Here is a 21,829-nt window from a genome sequence, read left to right as displayed (position 1 = left end):
CGTGTGTGTGCATGTGTGTGTGCATCAGTGTGTGAACCTTCTCTTTCCCTGAAATCACGTGATGCCAGATGACGTAACATCACTTCCTCCCTGAGACGTTCAAACGACTTCCTCATCTGAACGTCTTTCTCAGTGAGCGGCCATCTCAGAAGATCAGTCTCTCTCTAGATCCACTTTAATCTATTAATAATTAATACATTGAATCATTTTTATTTCCCGGATTAACTTGTTTTCAGAACACTTCAACCTCTGTTTCTTCCCTTACATTTATACTTTTATAACTTTATACCGTATGGGACGCATTTTTATCCCAGAATAGATAAGGTAGGGCATTTTCTACCGTTTATATTGTCTTTAGGTTACTGGTATATAATAATAAACAACCAGTTTACTACCATTTATATTGTCTTTAGGTTACTGATGTATAATATTGATCAACCAGTTTACTACCGTTTATATTGTCTTTAGGTTACTTGTATATAATAATGAACAACCAGTTTACTACTGTTTCCATTGTCTTTAGGTTACTGGTATATAATAATGATCAGCCAGTTTACTACTGTTTATATTGTCTTTAGGTCACTGGTATATAATATGATCTTATCGCTTATCAATAAAATACAGAGTTTAATTTAGAGAATACAATGTTAGTTAATGTTTCACTGTTGTGCTTTACTAACCTGTGGTCATTTGAACACTGAGGGTCAATACTCAAGTGATTAGTTTGTCTTACTGCTCAGAATGAAGAGAAGGATGTGACACATTTAAAGTTCAGAAGGCAAATTAAGTGATCAATGAGTTGTGTTTGTGTCCGGGTCTCCAGTCTACTATGGATGAGGAGAGCAAGGGCTCTAAGACCACTCTGTCTGGGGAACGTGGCCGCCAGAGCAAAGCTAAGAGGTAAGAATTGGATCTCTTCTTAAGGTGTGTTCACACCGCACTTCGCCCCGCGACACGTTTCAATGTTAAGTGAACGTGGAGACGCGAATCTGGCGAAATTTTTTTTCGCCTATTCGCGCGACAAGATTTGATTGACAGCGCGAAATTTTTCCACGTGAACGGCAAGCGCGTTCACGTGGATTCGCGCCGCGAATAATTCGCCCCACGAATAAAGTTAAAATATTTCAACTTCTTCGCGGCATTCGCGTTCAATCAGCGGTGTGAACACACAGTTACAGTCTGTGACTGTGACAGTGATATCTTATGACTCCATCATTAGTCTGAGTAAAAGCTGTGTGTGTGTGTTGTGTTGAAGCCCAGAGCAGCAGGAGAGAGAGAGGGACCAATCCATGAGTCCACCTGTCACGTTTAAAGATGGAAATCAATCTATCAAGAAAAGGTAAGTATTTATTAGGGATGATTATAGGGCTGTAGTCAACCAAATAAAATCTTGGTTGACTTAAATTCAACCAATTCTCTGTCGATGGTAAAAAAATTATAAAAAAACAATGTGTAAGTTATCTCTAGATCAACAGAATCTGCCACAGTGCGTTCTATTCTACCAGCTAGCCTCAATATCACATCAGGCCTGTTTGGAGAAGGTTGGTGGGTTTCAGATCCACTCTGGGTCCCAGTCGACTCGGTTAGGGCAGAGCTTTAATACGAAGCAGACAGAGGACGAGCCACGGAGCGCCGGGCAGTTTATAGACGACACAACCGAAGAATTGATTTGAGCTTTTATCTGTGTGAAATGTAATGGGGCCCACTGGATGGCGCTGCGATTCGTGCCAATAAGCCCATTCTGATGTGTTCACACTCAAAGCCTATCGAGCGTTAAACACGAAGGTAGACGGAGAATCACAGAAACGTAAGGAAATACTCATGCCTTACGATTTTAGATGATATGCCAACATACTTTCACTTACTTTACACTTTGTGTCGTCCTTTTTAACCAAATGATGCCGGACCGATGACCGATTTGGAATCAATCAGTTAGGAGCGGAGTAAAGGTTCAGTAAGTTAGGACTAGCGGTCTTCCTTATGGACCTGTTCAACGTTGAGAAACCCGGGGTTTTGACCTCTTGTCTTATAAGTCTATTAAACCCTGTGATTATTAAAACAGAAACTACAGAGCCTTCAAAAACATCAAACGTCCATAAATCCTGGTCCAGCAGGAGAGAGCAGATTCCCCTGGACCCAGCTGTGTCTCCATGAAGAGTTACCGCTCTATGTATAGACTGATTAACTTTAAAGATGGAGAGGAGAAGTAGGAGTTTCAAACAGACGATGAAAACAGACCAGTCGGTTTTTTTTGTATCTATACTGATACAATAGCAAAATGACAATAGAGTGTGTGTGTGTGTGTGTGTGTGTGTGTGTGTGTGTGTTCTCCACAGACAACACCAGGAGAGGTCAAAGGTTACCAGTGCTCAGTCTGTACAGCAGCATCAAACAGAGCTGATCAAGGTGTGTAAATGTCCACTAAGACATTTGACTTCAGCTCTACATGAACATTAGAAAGCATCTCTTGTGGTGTTAATAGTCACCAGGCTTCCCTCTTTAGACCAGCGGGACATGATGCTTCTGATGTCCTCAGTGAGTTCAGAGTAAAGTTCTCCTTGATGTTTGTTCTGTTCCAGAGGGCTGAGGAGAACGCACACGCTTTTCTAGACAAGGAGCTGAAGAAGCTCTGGAGGGTTCACATCCCAGATTACCCACAATGCTCAGAGAGTCAGAGGGAGGAGGAGGAGGTGGATGATAAGAACGAGGAGCAGAGGAGGCTCGCCATAGAGGGAGTGGTAGACATCACAAAGCTCTGCCTGATGGAGATGAACCAGAAGGGACTGGCCGACACACTGTGGGGCGGTAAGAGACTCTTGTTTTGAAGACAGAGGAGACAATTATTTTATAGGGCAGAAGAAACTTTCTGCCCTACTGAGATCTTGAAAACAGAGAAGAAATACACATTTTGAAGATCAGTAGGAGATTCTTATTGGTTCTGTTCGGACTAAATGACATAATGTGAGACTTATACATTTTAAACTTCAATGTGGAGACATCTTTCCTCTTTGGGGTTAAATGGCTTGATCCAGATATGTAGGGTTATAGTGGGGTATCAGGTTAAATGGTTTGATCCAGATATAGGGTTATTGTGGGGTATCAGGTTAAATGGTTTGATCCAGATATGTAAGGTTATAGTGGGAGTATCAGGTTAAATGGTTTGATCCAGATATGTAGGGTTATTGTGGGGTATCAGGTTAAATGGTTTGATCCAGATATGTAAGGTTATTATGGGGTCTCAGGTTAAATAATGTTAAACGTCATCATTACCAGCACCAAATCATCCAACCACATCACCCCTGTTCTCATCCAACTACACTGGCTCCAGTGGCGAAGCTAGCCTATATAATTTCAGAGCCCCGCTCCCACTAACACTAAGTGAAAGGTGTTATCGTAACCCTAAATGTACACATCATACAATCATCACAATACATTAGTTCACAACTGCACGCGTATATAGAACATGTTTTTTTTTATTTATTATTATGTTACAACTTTCCTGCTGTCGGCTCCCAGGCCGTAGTCGCGGAGCACAGGGGAGACATCGATGTTCTCTCTGGGGTAATGACAGTGGGTCTGCTTATAGGTCAGAATATGGTTGGAATGAAGCGGCCTGACACGCGCTACCGCTCGCTCTCCTCGTTCGTCCACTCACTCACACACACTGCCATTCCCGCGCACACACATACGCTACTCTCATAACACTTATTATTGACAAAAGTTAGCTGAACATTATAGGGTCCCGGCCTTCCACTCCCTGTTTTCTCAGTTAAACACAGAGATCAACTACAGTTGTCCCAGTGTTTGTTAGATGTGAAATGAAGCAAAAAAAGGTCTCTTTCTCCGGTTTGCGAAATTTTTCTTATTCGTCGTTTCTTCCATTTGTCTGTAACTCATGCTCCAATCTTTCATTGATTGATGTGGATGTTGTGGATGCAACGGAATATATGATGCATCGCTGCAGCAACATTTAAGATGATGGCGATGAGTTCTGCCCATTCTGCCTCCGTTGCTGTCTGCGGTCAGACCAAAACACACCTGAGTGACAGGGGCCGTCCTGCGAACCTCGACCCTACGTCATATCCCGCCCCTTGCAAGCCAGCCCCCCTAAACCCCCCCGTTGATTCTACTGATGTCTGAGTGACAATGTCGTGATCTTAGGTCATGATCATATATATGTATATGTGTGTGTGTGTTATCGGTTATCAGTATTGGCCTTTAGGAGCTGAAAGTTATCGGTTATCGGTATTGGTTAAAAAAAAAAGTTTTTGTGCATCCCTAATTATTATTATTAATACTATTAAACATAAACTGCAGATCAACAGCAGAATAACTCAGTGGAAGAGATGCAACACTATCTTGTTATATCAGCATGTCACTTTACACCGATTTCACCATCATTATTACCATCATTAGACCAATCATATTGCGGTGGAAAAACAAAAATAGTCCACTAACTGATGTCTTTTGTTGTTTGCTCATTTAGGATCTGCTGCTGTCGAGTGCCAACATAAAATCAAGTCTCATTTGAAGTGGAAGGTTGAGGGAATTGCTAAAGCAGGACATTCAGCACCTCTGAATGACTTATACACAGAGCACTTCATCACAGAAAGAGGCAGTGGAGAGGTCAACAAGGAACATGAGGTCAGACTGATTGAAACAGATTCCCGGAAACCAGTCAAGGAGGAAACACCAATCAGATGTGGAGACATTTTTAAATCCTTACCTGGACAAGATAAACCAATCAGGACAATAATGACAACCGGAGTGGCCGGCATTGGTAAAACCGTCTTAACACACAAGTTCACTCTGGACTGGGCTGAAGGCAAAGCCAGCCACGGCATACACTTCACGTTTCTCTTCACTTTCAGAGAGCTGAATTTTCTAAAAGGGAAAGAGTTTAGCTTGGTGGAACTTCTTCATCACTTCTTTATTGAGACCAAAGAAGCAGGAATCTGTAGATTTGACCGGTTCCAAGTTGTCTTCATCTTGGATGGTCTGGATGAGTGTCGACTTCCTCTGGACTTCCAGAACAACCCGATCTGGACTGATGTCACAAAGTCCACCTCGGTGGATGTGCTGCTGACAAACCTCATCAGGGGCATCCTGCTTCCCTCCTCTCGCATCTGGATAACCACACGCCCTGCGGCAGCCAATCAGGTCCCTGCTGAGTGTGTTGACATGATGACAAAGGTGAGAGGGTTCACCGACCCACAGAAGGAGGAGTACTTCAGTAAGAGATTCAGAGACGAGAAGCTGGCCAACACAATCATCGCCCACATAAAGAAATCACGAAGCCTCCACATCATGTGTCACATCCCAGTCTTTTGTTGGATCACTGCTACAGTTCTGGAGGACTTCTTCAAAACATCCCAGAAAGGAGAAGAGACACCCAAGACCGTGACTCAGATCTACAGCCACTTCCTGAGGGTTCAGTCCATACAGGGGGACAGGAAGTATCGTTGGATAGCTGAAACAGATCCACACTGGAGTTCACAGAGCAGGGAGATCATAGTTTCTCTTGGAAAACTGGCTTTTAACCAGCTGGAGAAAGGACACCTGATCTTCTACGAGGCAGACCTGGCAGAATGTGACATCGATATCAGAGCAGCCTCGGTGTACTCAGGAGTGTTCACCCAGATCTTTAAAGAGGAGTGTGGGCTGTACCAGGACAAGGTGTTCTGCTTTGTCCATCTGAGCCTCCAGGAGTTTCTGGCTGCCCTTTATGTCTTTTGGTCCTTCATCCACACTGGTGTCAATCTGCTCTCAGAAGAACAACCAACCTCCGGTGAAGATAAACTCCTCCTCTTCTACAAGAGAGCTGTGGACAAGGCCTTACAAAGTGAAAACAGACACCTGGACTTGTTCCTCCGCTTCCTCCTGGGCCTCTCTCTGGAGACCAATCAAATTGTCCTACGAGGTCTGCTGGGAAAGACAAGAAGTAGCTCACAGACCAACAAGGAAACCGTGTCTTACATCAAGGAGAAGATAGAGGGAGATCTCTCTCCAGAGAGAAGCATCAATCTGTTCCACTGTCTGAATGAGCTGAACGACCATTCTCTAGTAGAGGAGATCCAACAGTCCCTGACATCAGGAAGTCTCTCCCCAAAATCTCTCTCTGCTGCTCAGTGGTCAGCTCTGGTCTTCATCTTACTGTCATCAGAAGAGGAGCTGGATGTATTTGACCTGAAGAAATACTCTGCTTCATACCATGGTTTTCTGAGGCTGCTGCCAGTGGCCAAAGCCTCCAAAACATCTCTGTAGGTTCATTAATAACATGTATCACAATACACACAACACAATTTACATAATAGTAGAATATAAAAGTTATGATAACATAGAAAACATCTTCTGAGGTTAACTTATAACATGTATCTCAATATACATGATGTTATATTGTGTAACCAGGGTGAAAAGTCAAACTCAAAAGCTCTATTTATTATAAAATAATAAATAAAGCCAAGAATGAATAATAATTGTTCATTAATAATTAAATACAGCTGTATTTAAATATGTAGCTATAAGTATAAATAATTATTATTAATTAAAGGTGACCCACTATTTTAAAACATTTGAACCTGCTTTGGGTTTAACCAATAGGATGCGTTGATAAAGAGACTTCAGGGTCAACTGGAGGAAGGGTGAGAGGTCACGGGCGAGTGGGAAAAAGGAGAGAGAGGGAAGAGACAAAGGAGGAGAGTACTTTATTCTCTGTAGAGATCGCCCAGCTAAATGATATTTAAACATTTACCCAGTAGTTGTAACCAGTAACGGCGCCAAATAATTATGAGAGCTACAGGGGGCTAGATTGTTTATAGCAGGGGCTAATACATTTTGACACAACAAGCAGCAAGCAGCGGTCATCATCACAAATGAAAAATATGATTTCATAGTTCAGTTTTGTTGTGTGTGGTGTGTTTACATAATTCTCTCTCAGGGTCGTGTGGCGTGTGGGCCACGAGAGTTGCGAACTCTTATAACTTGGGCTCCTGTCTGGTCGCTCCCGTGCTGCTCTCCACATTATTATTAAAAACATATTTTTACCATAAATATTTGTCATAACAAAATGACTGGGGGTTTTGGGAGGGGGGGCTTGGAGGGGGCGCAGCCTTAACCCCCCCCCCCCTTGCGCTGCCACTGGTTGTAACCCTAATATACAAAACATCTCTGTAGCTGTACTATAACATGTATTACAATACAAAACATAAAATACATAATACTACCATAAAAAGTCAAATTAATATACAAAACAAGTCTCAAACACTACAAAAAACTCTTCAATGTTATACATTTTACAGCCAATATTGAATAAACATCTAGGATCTAATGTATTGACTAGTATATATTAGCTAAATTAATAAAACATCTCTAATTAAAGATTTCAACATAAGTCCATTATGTTAAAAGTAAAAGATGACGTTACTTACACAGTTCCTAACATGTTCTGTTTATTTTGTGTGAAGGCTGAATGGCTGTCATCTGTCAGAGAGATGCTGTGAAGCTCTGGCCTCAGTTCTCAGCTCCAACTCCTCTAGTCTGAGAGAGCTGGACCTGAGTACCAATGAACTGCAGGATTCAGGAGTGAAGCTGCTCTCTGCTGGACTGGGGAGTCCACACTGTACACTGGAAACTCTCAGGTCAGTTTTACTCAATGGTCAAACAGTTACACCACAAGTTCTATCAGAGGACATTGAACAGATTTAAGTAATAAATGTAATAAACATATAATAACATACACCAAACAATGGTTTGAGGTGTGTGTTGTAACACATTCTTAGTTTGTTAATGACGGTATGAGGTGTGTGTTGTAACACATTCTTAGTTTGTTAATGACGGTATAAGGGTTGTGTTGTAGCACATTCTTAGTTCGTTAATGACGGGATAAGGTGTGTGTTGTAACTAGGGCTGTAACGATATGTGTATAGAAACCGAAATCGCGACACTCTCGCGGTGTGAGAAGGCAGAATCGCGACACGCCGTTTTTTAAAGCTTTCACACCGCCGCGATAACCGCCTCGCAGCCGAAGGGTTCCGCGCGGCGGTGTGAAAGGGCCAGGTGTTTATAAATGCCGCTGCCGCCGAAAGTTTCAACACGGAGAAAGCTGAGCGGTACACTATGCCTCGTAATTGCGAATCAGACGTTCATGTTTTTTCCCATCTATTTGAAAGTTAGGCTATTAAACATGTTGCAGTCTATACTGCCTGATTATGTCATTATTTAAGCTACATAGCCTAATTAAGAAGCGATAATAGGATATTTGACCGGCATATCATCAAAATGTCCGCAAAACGAAACCTATGCAGGTCACTTTGACCGGCTCAGTTTTTTTCTAGTGGGAACGCTGGTTAGTGCTACCAAACTTTTCAAATTACTATTATTTATTTGACATTAATATTTTTAAATACGTAGGCCTAAACCACAAAACGAGTTGAGGTTTTTTTTTGCATACCTGCAAGCATCCTCCAACTAAATGTTACATTAAGTGAATTGTTATATAAGTAAATGTTTAAATAAAATGCCTTTTTAAATTTAAAAAAATCGTGGGATGTATCGAAAAACGTGATACAAACCGAATCGTGAGTTGGTGTATCGTTACAGCCCTAGTTGTAACACATTCTTAGTTTGTTAATGACGGTATAAGGTGTGTGTTGTAACACATTCTTAGTTTGTGACGCATATCAGCATACCAAATGTATCCTTAGTGTCTGGGAAACCGTGCTGCTCAAGGTCACACCATGAGAATAACAATTTGTAATACCTGCACATAGCCACAAGGGGTCAGGACCGAGCACACATACAAGAAAGTAGGAGGCAGGCGCTCAACACCATGCTTAGCCAATCAGAGCATGTTATAGAGGCCATGCCTGCCAAGTATGTAAGGTGAGAACACAGCGCTGACAGACAGAACGCTCTAGGCAGTGCATCTACTTAATGCCCTGCTAAATGTATCTCCACGCGTGCTTATACAATTCCCCTCCTTTTGCTTTTGTAGATATCATACCAAACCTTTACTAAATAAAGTGAGTTAAAAGCGATTCTGACTCAGCGACCTTTTCTAAAAGAACACGGCAAGTTTGTTAATGATGTATAAGGTGTACGTTGTAACACATTCTTAGTTTGTTAATGACGGTATAAGGTGTGTGTTGTAACACATTCTTAGTTTGTGACGCATATCAGCATACCAAATGTATCCTTAGTGTCTGGGAAACCGTGCTGCTCAAGGTCACACCATGAGAATAACAATTTGTAATACCCGCACATAGCCACAAGGGGTCAGGACCGAGCACACATACAAGAAAGTAGGAGGCAGGCGCTCAACACCATGCTTAGCCAATCAGAGCATGTTATAGAGGCCATGCCTGCCAAGTATGTAAGGTGAGAACACAGTGCTGACAGACAGAATGCTCTAGGCAGTGCATCTACTTAATGCCCTGCTAAATGTATCTCCACGCGTGCTTATACAATTCCCCTCCTTTTGCTTTGTAGATATCATACCAAACCTTTACTAAATTAGTACTAAATAAGTGAGTTAAAAGCGATTCTGACTCAGCGACCTTTTCTAAAAGAACACGGCAAGTTTGTTAATGATGTATAAGGTGTACGTTGTAACACATTCTTAGTTTGTTAATGATGGTATAAGGTGTGCGTTGTAGCACATTCTTGTTTGTTAATGATGATATATGGTGTGTGTTGTAACATTTATATTCTGCTTATCATGTAATCAGACATTAAGCTGGACTTTAAAGTTATTTATTAAGGTTTAGTAACAGCCTCTTCATAAATCTATTTTTAAGGTAGTAGTATAATGATACAATTTGTGAAAAATGTGAAATCTAACTCTTAATATTTAAAGATCCATTTTATAAATATTAATTATATTTTGTGTTCATGTGTGTTAAATTACTTTGGTTTTCATTATTTCATTATTATAAAACATTAATCACAGTTCCTAACATGTTGTGTTATTGTGTGTATATTGTGTGTGAAGGCTGAATGGCTGTCATCTGTCAGAGAGATGCTGTGAAGCTCTGGCCTCAGTTCTCAGCTCTAACTCCTCTAGTCTGAGAGAGCTGGACCTGAGTACCAATGATCTGCAGGATTCAGGAGTGAAGCTGCTCTCTGCTGGACTGGGGAGTCCACACTGTACACTGGAAACTCTCAGGTCAGTTTTACTCAATGGTCAAACAGTTACACCACAAGTTCCACATCAGAGGACATTTAACAGATTTACCTCCAGAAAGTTAACAGGTCTAAATAAATAAGTAAAATATGTCCTCTCAGGGCTCAAGACACATTGGTGCAGCACTGCCACACAGGTGGCACTGCTGCCATTAACTTTTTTTAATTTGGTGGCAAAATGCACCCTAACAAATGTGGTCGCACCCTTTTATTAGACGTGAAAATGTCCTTGGTCACCTACTATCCATCTGTGTCCATTCATGTGAACAGATTCACTCACTTTAAATAAGTTGTTAATGTTTTGATTGTTTTGATTGTTTTTAACCGGCTGCTGATTGGATAATATACTCTGATTAGGATTATTTTCTTCTCTGGGTCATGCAGAATAGTGGATTACCACTCATCCTATGAAACACAAGACCTCAATCTCACTATATTTGTGTTGCCATGACAGTAAAAAGTGTACGTTGAATTCAGTTTGTTAATGGTGGTATAAGGTGTAGATTTTACTACATTCCTATTCTACTCATAATCTTGTAGTCAGACAGAGAGCTGGAAATTAAGGTTGTTTCGTAAAGTTGAATAATTAATTCTTCTTAGAACTGGCTCTTTTTAGCGATCTTTTCAGAAGTTTTTTTCTAATCTTTAGTTATCTGACCTCTAAGTAAGTCATATTTTGAAGATCTACTGTATTGACATTTAGTTAATCTAATAAAACATGTCTAATGCAAATTTCTAATAAAACATTAATCACAGTTCCTAACATGTTGTGTTTATTGTGTGTGAAGGCTGAATGGCTGTCAGCTGTCAGAGAGATGCTGTGAAGCTTTGGCCTCAGTTCTCAGCTCCAACTCCTCTAGTCTGAGAGAGCTGGACCTGAGTACCAATGATCTGCAGGATTCAGGAGTGAAGCTGCTCTCTGCTGGACTGGGGAGTCCACACTGTACACTGGAAACTCTCAGGTCAGTTTTACTCAATGGTCAAACAGTTACACCACAAGATCCACATCAGAGACGTTGAAAAGATATATCAGAGGACTCCAGAAAAGTAATTGTTCTCACGTGTGTGTGTGTGTGTGTGTGTGTGTGTGTGTGTGTGTGTGTGTGTGTGTGTGTGTGTGTGTGTGTGTGTGTGTGTGTGTGTGTAGCTTGTCTGGCTGCCTGGTCACACAGGAAGGCTGTGCTTCTCTGGCCTCAGCTCTGAGCTCCAACCCCTCCCATCTGAGAGAGCTGGACCTGAGCTACAATCACCCAGGAGACTCAGGAGCTGCGCTGCTCTCTGCTGGACTGGAGGATCCACGCTGGAGACTGGACACTCTCAGGTATGGAGAGGACAGCTCACCACTCAGGGACAAAGTCTCCAAGACAAAGTCTCAAAGTCTTCAAGCCGCTGCTAGATGAAGTGGTTTGAAAAGGCAGCTGTAACTCATGTTGTGTAGAAAATGATGAGACAGCAGATGATGAAGGTGAATGTTTCAACATGCTGCTCTCACTTTGTTTCCCCCCCAGTGTGGAGCACGGTGGAGTGTGGAGGCTGAAACTAGCTCTAAAGAAGTGTAAGTGTCTGTTTGATTCATCATAACACACACTAACTCTTGAGATGGAAAGTCCATCCACACAGCAGGAGGTGACGTCCGGTCATTCAGATGTATACACATGTACAGCTGTGTTTCCCTGTGTTTATGTGTCTAATATGTTTGTGTAGGTGTGTGTACGTATGTGTACATGTCTATGTTTGTATAGTATGTATGTGTACTTGTGTATACCTATGTGTACTTGTGTATACGTGTATATATAGCTATGTTTTCCTGTGTTGATCTCTAGTATGTTTGTGTAGGTGTGTGTACGTATGTGTATATGTCTATTTATAAAATGGGTAGCTTAAATCAAGCGATCTGATTGGTTCCCAACTGTTGTATATTGAGAGTATACACACAGCTACGCCCGTTCAGTTTACAGAGTTCAGTATCAATCCGCACCTAACTTGAACTGTTGTTTATTTATATATAAAAGCAATAGCATAGTTCACTGAAGCCTAAAAATATGTTGATTGCTGGAGAGGGTGGAAATGTTGTAAAGCAATAGGCACACTGAGTGAACTCGATAGTAGGCAAAATTGCCGGCGAACCAAGCTACCGTCTCTAGCCTTCTCTCTGAAGGACACCACAGTGTGTTGCATAGCAACCGCCGTACACTTTGCAGGCAGCCAGGAGGGACTACTTTTTTGTATTTGTTAAAAAAAAATGCTTTTCCGACTTTCTCGCTTTTTCAAAATTGAGGGTGTCTATGACTTTCATTTCGCCATACTTACGTAACCGTTTTATAAAAGCACTTCAGATGGACAACGCCCCTTAACTGTGTTATAATGAGAACATACCACAGCCTGTCGTGATCTATTGCTTAAGTATAGTATGTATGAACCAACCCTACCATAGTACCATGTATGGTACTATGGTACCAACAGTTAGTTTCCAGCCTGTATGTGACCTCAACTTTACACAGGTGGATTACAATGGATGTGTATTGGAACCTTTCAAAGTTTAATATCTTGAAAAGTAGACTATAGCTTTGATATTCGAGAGAATTAATCAGCTTATCATGCTGAACGTTTTGATGTATAATATGTGTATGTAGTGTTAATATTGCGGGAGTAGATTCAATGTATACATTTTTCTAAGTTTCATTGTTTTGACTAGGACAGCCACTCACACACATATTTAAGTTTAACTTAAATTATCTTCAAAACAATATGCACTTCTGTTTCTAAAGCTATAGCAAAATAGTCCACTATAGTAGCTATCATCTGATATGATTTAGTCTTTATATGTTAATGTTTGTAGAGTAGATGAACGTGAAACAGGAAGAAGAAAAATGCAAGACAACAGTACTAGTGATGATGATGATGATGATGATGATGATGATGATCAAGAATGGTTCAGCAGCTCATCATGTCTTGTTCTCCGTCAGATGCCAGTGAACTCACACTGGACCCAAACACAGCCTACAGACGACTCTCTCTGTCTGAGGACAACAGAAAGGTGACGGGGGTTGGAAAGGGCCAGTCGTATCCGGATCACCCAGAGAGATTTGACTCCTATCCCCAGGTGTTGTGTAGAGAGGGTCTGACTGGCCGCTGTTACTGGGAGGTAGAGCGGAAAGGACATGTTCATATAGGAGTGACATACAGAGGAATCACAAGGAGAGGAAAGGGTGGTGACAGCTGGCTTGGAGGGAACAACAAGTCCTGGAGTCTTTATTGTTATGATGTTGGTTACACTGCCGAGTACAATGATAGCGAGACATTGATACGTCTCCTCCCCGCTGGCTCTAACAGAGTAGGAGTGTATCTGGACCGGCCTGCTGGCACTCTGTCCTTCTACAGAGTGTCCCCAGATGTAGGAGGGTCCTCAGACACACTGACACACATCCACACCTTCCAGGCCACCTTCACCCAGGAGGACCTCCTCCCTGCGTTTAGTTTCTCTAGGTTCTCTTCGCCTGTAGGTTGCTCAGTGTCTCTGTGTAAGTTATAGTCTCTCGCTCTCTCTCTCCTCATCCCTGTCTGAGGACACACGTGAACACAAAACAGCGGGTATATTAACACACATATGCATAATAATACACACATGTGCATATATTAAGACACACATGCATATATTAACACATGTGCATATATTAATGTACACACACACAAACATATAAACACACACACACACACATATATAAACACACATATATACAGACACACACTCATCAACACACGCACACACACACACACACACACACACACACGTATAAACACACGTGCACATACACACACATGCACGTAGGTTTTCTTGGGCTTCTGAAAGTTGATCTTGATAAACCATGAAAGGAAGATACTTTTAAGATCTTCCATAAGACTATATTCATGATGTCAAATGTTTTTTAAATATTGATTGATGGTAAATCTAAACATGTTTATACTACAATATTGTGTATATTTTCAGACATTAACAGTTTCATACTGCAGGGCTCTGATATCAGTTTATATTTTGATAAGCCTAACATGGAACCTGATTTAAAGCAGATTTAATATTATATTCATAATGCCAGCGGTTTGGGAAAAGCTATTGATCATGTTGTCATGACTTTAAACTGTATTGATTCCATGTGTTCTGTTGGGAACAACACAGCAGCAGAACATGTTCAGTTATTAAAGATATGTGCACACCTGTTTATGATTAGTAATGTCTGCAGCTTCTATTGTTTGAGTCCTTGTGTTTATTGTGTTCATGTGAGGGACTGTTTTTCTGTTGTCCTGGTTAATAAAGCATAATGGTGATAAACAACTCAGTGGTTCCACTAAATGTTCTTGTGTGTTCAGCAGAGGATCAGTTTACACTTTAAGCTCGGGGGTTCACTGAATAAAAAGCACAACAGAGGCTTTGTCTACACAACATTAATAATCAGGATACCAGCAAGTGCATTTTCACATCAGACTACACACGATGAGGAACATGGAGAGAGTTATACAGTAGAAGCGAGGAAACAGACCCCAGCTACTGGCGTCTCTCCAGAGACGAGCCTTGCAGGCTGATTGATGCACCACCTCCTCGTCTAACAGGACCCTGACCCTCCATATTGAAACACACAGAGGTCTGTGTTTGAGGCGCTGGTGCTGAGCTGCAGATGAGGAACCTCTTCTTCTCTGGGTGCGTGTGAGAGGGCCCATGCACGCCACCGTACCACACACTGGGTGAAAAGTGGGATTCCCGTCCCCTTGCACGTCCGGAAATTCCTGCAAACCAGACCAATTTTCGGCAGCAAACGACAATTTCCACGTCGCATCACTTCACGTTTGCGACTGACACATATCGTCGGATACGGATTCTCTCGCGGAGGCGTTAATGGCCCTGATTAGCATATGAATAGCAGCGAAACCACGCTAGCCAGACGGATTTTCTCACCCAGGATTGGATGTAAACAAAACGGAAAATCATTTGTTATTGGCTGGCACACTGGGCCTTTCTTTGCCCTGCCTAAAGCATTGGATGAAAAGCCTACTTTTTAAACAGGAAACTCATTCGTGATTGGTTGACAGACATGTCACTCTAGGTCAGCCTGGGTCATTGTACATTAAACCACACCCCCAACCCACATAAATGTAACCAGCCCGCTCCTCCTATATCCAATAATATTAATTTTATTAATATTAAAATTAATAATTATAATTGTTATTATGTTGTATATTCATGTCATTGTTATCCTTTGGACTACAGTATTATGACCATCAAGGACATGAATAAATTTGCCAGGAAGAAAGGAAAATTTGCCAGGAACATGTTTATTCATAGAAAGACATCAACTTTATCCCTAGGGGAAATTCAGGGTCCAAGTAGCTTAGAGACAGATACATCATACATAACATACACATACAACAAACAAGCAGGGTTGCAGAAAGGAAGTTTCTGGAATACAATCAACAAATAAGAATAACAATACTACACACTAGACAATAAGGATTAAGAAACTAAGAGAAAGATACTAAGTAACAGACAACAGACTGAGGCAGTATGATAAGGGTGACAGGGCAGGGACTAACCCTGTGGTACATGAGAGATCTGGTATGATTTGGTGAGGTGCAAATAAGTAAGGCAAGACAGTGTAATTTTAAGTCAGTAGACCAGCATTAAATACTAAAAACTAAAAATGGGTAGCAGCACAGAGATGTATTGTAAACCAGTGTGTGTGTTAAGGTGCAAAAGGTAAGGCAAGACAGTGCAAGTATGAGTTAGGAGACCAGCATTTGATATTAAATATGGGCTAACTAGAGTAGTTATGTTTACCTATTAGGGGAGGCCTGTGGCAGTGTAGAGATGGATTGAAGATATCGACAATAGATAAATAAATATGGCCAATAAAGTGCACAATGTACAATGTAAACATTGGAAGAAAAAATAACAGTCAACAGTCATGATCTTCATGAAACGGGTCCTGGACCCGTTTCATGAAGATCATCAGTCACACAACAAGGTGACCCTCTGTGTTTGTGATTCTAGGGTGAGGCGTGACAACAAGGAATTCATTATTAGTTATTATTAAATCCCTGCATGCACTGTCGTCTGCAGCCACTAAAGGGTTCAGTGAGCCCCTGAACCTACGCAAACTGTGCCTATGGTGTTCAGAGGATGATTCTACTTCCTGTTTCCTCAGTTAAGATCCTCAGCAGATGTTTCTCCAGACCTCAAATCATTCAATCATTCAATGGTGATTGGGCATTTCCTCAGGGCTCCATTTTGTTCTCTGTCAGGACACTCTGGTTCCTGAAGAAGAGAACACCCCTCAAAACGGCTCAGCCAGGGGCTCTGATACTGATTGCTTGAAAGCGTCAAGAGGAACTTGTAGGCTAGCCCAATTATATGGTACGCATCTGTATGGAGGTAAATTTGTGTCTTTATTATGCAATCAAACAGAATAGGTTTGAGAGCAAAACTTTCCACACTGCAATCAAAAAATAGATTTGAGAGCAAAACTATCGACACTGCAATCAAAAAATGTTTTATTGCAAGTAAAATAAATGTGATTAAAAATGTATTAATGGGAATCCAAAAGTTTTGTTTGCAAATCCAAAAGTTTTGTTTGCAAATTGATGGGTAAAATAACCAGATGAGCACGACACACTATAGAAACACACCATACAAGGCATATACATCACACCGTTAACCCTTATCTGCCCCAACACATCAGTAACCGGCCATCCTCCACATCAAGGCCCGAAGCACAGGCAGGAGGACACGAGTGAGCACATACAACCCGATGACCACGACACATTATAGAAACACACCATACAAGGCAACACATGAAGGGGGGATCAAGAAACATATTACCAGACATGGTTAACCCGTACATCAAAAAGACACACCACATAAAACCTATGCATCACGTAGTTAATTCTTGTTTAAACCAACACAGGAATGACTGGCCATCCTCCAGATCGAGGCCCGAATCAGGAGGCCAGTCATTAAACTCAGAACAATGCACCACACACTCGCAGACCCTGGAGCCAGTCTACTGATAACATAGCACCCATAACTCCCAAGATATTCCTTGGGAACCCCTCGCACCTGGTCAGAAGGAACACTGAGCACTCATAAATTGTATCAGTGACCAGAGACTCAAGGTCAAGATGTGCGCTCAGAGACACACACAAACACCTATCCTAAGCACACACACCTCGCTAGGAGGAGAAACACAGCATAAGACTATACCACACAGATCATCTCACACTCTTCTGAAGCAGAACTTCCAAGGAGGCGAAGCTCCAGACGACCTCAGCGCTGATAGGGACTTAGAAATATTCGATCTCTCACGCTTTATGTACCTGTATCACTTTTACCATTTTACTCAATAAATCCGAGGCCCTCGTGCTGATAGCATTTATCACCTCTCCGTCTCATTTTCTCTGGTCAAGTAGCTAGACAGACTGATTTTTCCCAACAAAATCCAAAAGTTTTGTTTGCGACTCCAAAAGTTTTGCTTGCGAATCCAAAAGTTTTGCTTGTGAATCCAAAAGTTTTGCTTGCTGTTGAGCTGAATCTCGTGGGCGGGACCTACGCCGAAAGATGTAAGACACGTCTCTATTGGCCTGTCTCGATCGGAGTGACAGCTTGGCAACTCCGCTCCCGAGTCCCGCTCGGTCTCATCATGGACTTCAAAACTCCAGCCGTTTCTCAATACCAAGTACGCGGACTACGTACTCGCGGACTTGGAAGTACGTACTTGGCAAGTCCGGACTTTCAAGTACAGACTTCAGAGAATGCGAGTACGCACCTGCAATTGGAACAGCAGCGGACTCGATGATGCATTCTGGGATATTTAACTGTCCCAAGTCCACACGAGTCACCTCCGATGCATCCTCGGTAGAACGGCCTCATCGAGAACGCATCGAGAACACTTCCGGGTTTTACGACAGTACTCGCATACTCACGTACTTGGAATTGGAACAGTGCTTGGGCTACCACTGATGACGTTTATCGAGAACGCAAGTACACGAGAACACACGATAACGCGAATTGAGAAACGGCTTCCCTCTCTCGTTACTAACTGTGGATGTTGCCAAGCTGTCACTCCGATCGAGACTGGCCAATAGAGACGTGTCTTACATCTTTCGGCGTAGGTCCCGCCCACGAGATTCAGCTCAACAGCAAGCAAAACTTTTGGATTCACAAGCAAAACTTTTGGATTCGCAAGCAAAACTTTTGGATTTGCTAACAAAACTTTTGGATTCGCAAACAAACCTTTTGGATTTGCAGACAAAACTTTTGGATTTCCATTAATACATTTTTAATCACATTTATTTTACTTGCAATAAAACATTTTTTGATTGCAGTGTCGATAGTTTTGCTCTCAAATCTATTTTTTGATTGCAGTGTGGAAAGTTTTGCTCTCAAACATATTCTGTTTGATTGCATAATAAAGACACAAATCTACCTCCATACATCTGTGGAGATTATACGGTGATCAAAGTATCAAATTAACACAAATGGAAAAACTTTTGTGGGACAAACACGCCCTACTGTCCAATTCCATCTGTGGTTCCCTGAATCCACTATCTGGTCCACTGTCCTCCCTCCCTGTCCTGACAGTAGAACCTTCTAGAGGTGACTTTTTCAATTTCCCCCATTGAGATGCCAGGCTAAACAGTTCACAACGCAACACAGGCGCTCGATTATCAAATCTAATAAGACATCTGCTGATTTCTGTGAGCGATGCGTTGTTGGAGTCCATTTGTCCATATTTCTTTTTTCTTTTTAGTTCCACTTACTTTACATTCAAATACACTTGCAGTAAGTGACTTCCTCATTACAATTCCCAAATTTGTGGTACCACTTATTTGAATTGAACTACACTTGTTTTACACTGGTTTACAATTGTACTATAAACTGCCTGTTTCCAATTCCCAAATCTGTGGTGTTCCGTAAGTTTGAGTGAGTCAATAGCTGCTTTCACATATGACCTCTGTCTTTTCTCCGCATTTGTGGAGCAGGAGGTTCGACCGTGAGGGTCATTCACACTTATTCACACTTGATGCCCGATATGCGGAGATCGGTGTCAGTAGAATCTCTGGCTGCTTAAGGGGGGTGGGCTTGCAAGGGGCGGCATATGACGTAGGGTGGCAAGAGGCGGGATTGGGTTTGTTTTGGTTTGACCGCAGAGAGCACGCAGGCAAAACGGACAACTCATCGCGATCATGTTAAATGTTGCTACAGCGATGCATATATTCCGTTGCATCCACAACATCCACATCAATCGATGAAAGATTGGAGCATGAGTTACAGACAAATAGAAGAAACGACGAACAAGAAAGGCGTCGCGAATGACTGCTTAACCGGAGGAAGAGAATGTCTTTTTTGGCTTCATTTCACATCTAACAAACACTGGGACAAATGTAATTGATTTCTGTGTTTAACTGAGAAAACAGGGAGTGGAAGGACGGGACCCTATAATGTTCAGCTAACTGTTGTCAATAATAATTGTTACGAGAGTAGCGCATGTGTGTGCGTGAGAATGGCAGTGTGTGTGTGTGTGTATGAGTGGATGAGCAAGGAGAGCGAGCGGTAGCGTGTGTCAGTTTAGTCCGGTTGTGCAGTGCCGATTCTAGACCGGTTTTAATGGGGGGGCTGAGATGGAGCCGGCTTTTCTGTTAGAGTGGCACAAACAAAATCGTTGACGGGGGGGGGGGGGGGGGCGGTGGATCGCGGACGCCCGCCATTGCGGGCACGATTGTTGACGGGGGGGGGTGGATCGCAGATGAGCGCTGTTGCGGGCACGATTGTTGACCGGGCGGGGGGGGTTGGGGATCGCGGACGGGCGCTATTGCTGGCACGATTGTTGACAGGGGGGGGGGGGGGGTGGATCGCGGATGGGCGCTATTGCGGGCTCGATTGTTGATGGGGGTGGGGTTGGCTCGTTTGGGGGGGCCGGACTCAGAGTTACAGGGGCACTGGCCCCCCCCTAGAACCGCCACTGCGGTTGTGTCTGTGCAAACATGTAGGCCCTACTATAAAGTTAGTGAAACTAAGAATAAAGCACACAGCCTGTCAATAATCGGTGGCCGCTTCATTCCGACCATATTCAAACCTATAAGCAGACCCACTGCAGGTCAAAGTGAAGGGTGTTACTCCCGAGAGAATCGACGGAGCGGAACGCCGCTTCTGTGCTCCTCGACTATGGTCTGGGAGCCGATAGCAGGAAAGGTGTAACATAATAATAAAAATATTTTTTAAACCATTCAGCGAACAAAAGGCCATCGCGGACGGGCGCTATTGCGGGCGCGATTGTTGACGGGGGGGGGGCCTTCGATCGAACACTCAGAGGGCAATTTTTAATACAAGGCAAAAAGGGCAGGGGCTCAAGCACCCCTAGGGTCCTATGTGTGCACGTGCCTGCCTCCGTAGAATAGACGTAGAACAGACGGATGCATGTCCATATGTGAAAGCAGCTAATAAAACTCCCTCAAGATCACTTGGTCTAGTTTTTGCTTATTTGGTATTTATGATAATGTGTCATTATATTTTATAACCTAATTTAACTTCAATTGGAGTGGACTTAAAATAGAATTAAAAAAAAGTGATTAATCGTGAGTTAACTCACCAATACTTTGCGATTAATCAAGATTAAAAATGTTAATAGTTTTACAGCCCTAGTATTAACACACCAGAACATTCAGTTTGATTCACTGAGTTGTTTAATACCATAATGCTTTATTAACCAGAACAACAGAAACATAGTCCCTTATGAACACAATAAACACAAGGGCTCAAACAATAGAAGAACAGTCCCTTACATGAACACAATAAACACAAAGGCCGTGTCCCAATTCAGGGGTTGCATCCTTCGAAGGACGCATTTGAAGACAGCATACGTCACAGCGGCGCGTCAAGTGCTGTCCCATTTCGAAGGGTCCTTCGAATGCAGCCGAGATATGCAGCCTTCGTTTCCCGGATTTGAAGGACGCATCGGATGCATCCATCACGGCCCAATGTATCCCAACATTCATTGCGCGTTGGATATTTTTTCAGAAATGGCGCAGATAGAGCGGAAGCTTCAGCTGCAGTGAATACATATTTAATGACAAAACTATGTAAAAACATTTTTTAAACATAAAAGTAAGGTTGGGACCATTTTAAATATGTAACTTTATTGTCAAAGTTCAATGACATTAACGCTAGACATATAACGTTAAACTAATTAACGTTAAGCCAACGTCCTCTCTTCCTCTTCACCCGGCGGTGAATCTTCTCCCACTCCTCCAATAAAAGATAAAACATAACCAGTACAATTATGATTTCTGGCTCCATATTTCTCCTCCGCCGTCCGGTTTGAACCGCATTTGTCAGGGTTGCTAGGAGACAGGAGCGGCGCGTGGTCACGCAAGGTAAAGGACGTTAACGTCTGGTTACGCAATCCGGAAATGCTCCGTAGGCTAGACCGTCCCATTCCACAACGCTCGTTCGGCCTTCGATGCAGCCTTCGCGGTCTACGAAGGATGCAGCCCCTGAATTGGGACACGGCCAAGGTCTCAAACAATAGGAGCAGCAGACATTACTAATCATAAACAGTTGTGCACATATTTTTATTAACATGTAGGCCTACTGCTGCTGTGTTCC

General features: G+C 42.4%; 1 protein-coding gene across 2 annotated transcripts; it reads left to right on the top strand.

The window, feature by feature from the left end:
• Positions 1-205: 205 nt before the first annotated feature.
• LOC311369665 (protein NLRC3-like) lies at positions 206-13,902 on the top strand. 2 transcript variants are annotated; one of them, XM_084487886.1, is made up of 12 exons: positions 206-324; positions 824-900; positions 1,256-1,339; positions 2,337-2,406; positions 2,580-2,805; positions 4,487-6,260; positions 7,464-7,637; positions 9,989-10,162; positions 10,968-11,141; positions 11,327-11,500; positions 11,688-11,734; positions 13,146-13,902. In XM_084487886.1, exons 2-12 carry the CDS (start codon positions 830-832, stop codon positions 13,709-13,711), a joined length of 3,534 nt encoding a protein of 1,177 aa, XP_084344012.1. In that variant the 5' UTR covers positions 206-324; positions 824-829; the 3' UTR covers positions 13,712-13,902. The 2 variants fall into 2 exon arrangements, with proteins under 2 accessions (XP_084344012.1, XP_084344013.1); XM_084487887.1 differs by lacking the exons at positions 9,989-10,162; positions 10,968-11,141.
• The last annotated feature ends 7,927 nt before the right edge of the window (positions 13,903-21,829 follow it).

The sequence above is a fragment of the Micromesistius poutassou genome (assembly GCF_964030765.1).
Source record: "Micromesistius poutassou genome assembly, chromosome: 24".
Taxonomy (NCBI): domain Eukaryota; kingdom Metazoa; phylum Chordata; class Actinopteri; order Gadiformes; family Gadidae; genus Micromesistius; species Micromesistius poutassou.
Note: the sequence above shows the minus strand (reverse complement) of the source record. Positions and strands in the feature narration are given on the sequence as shown.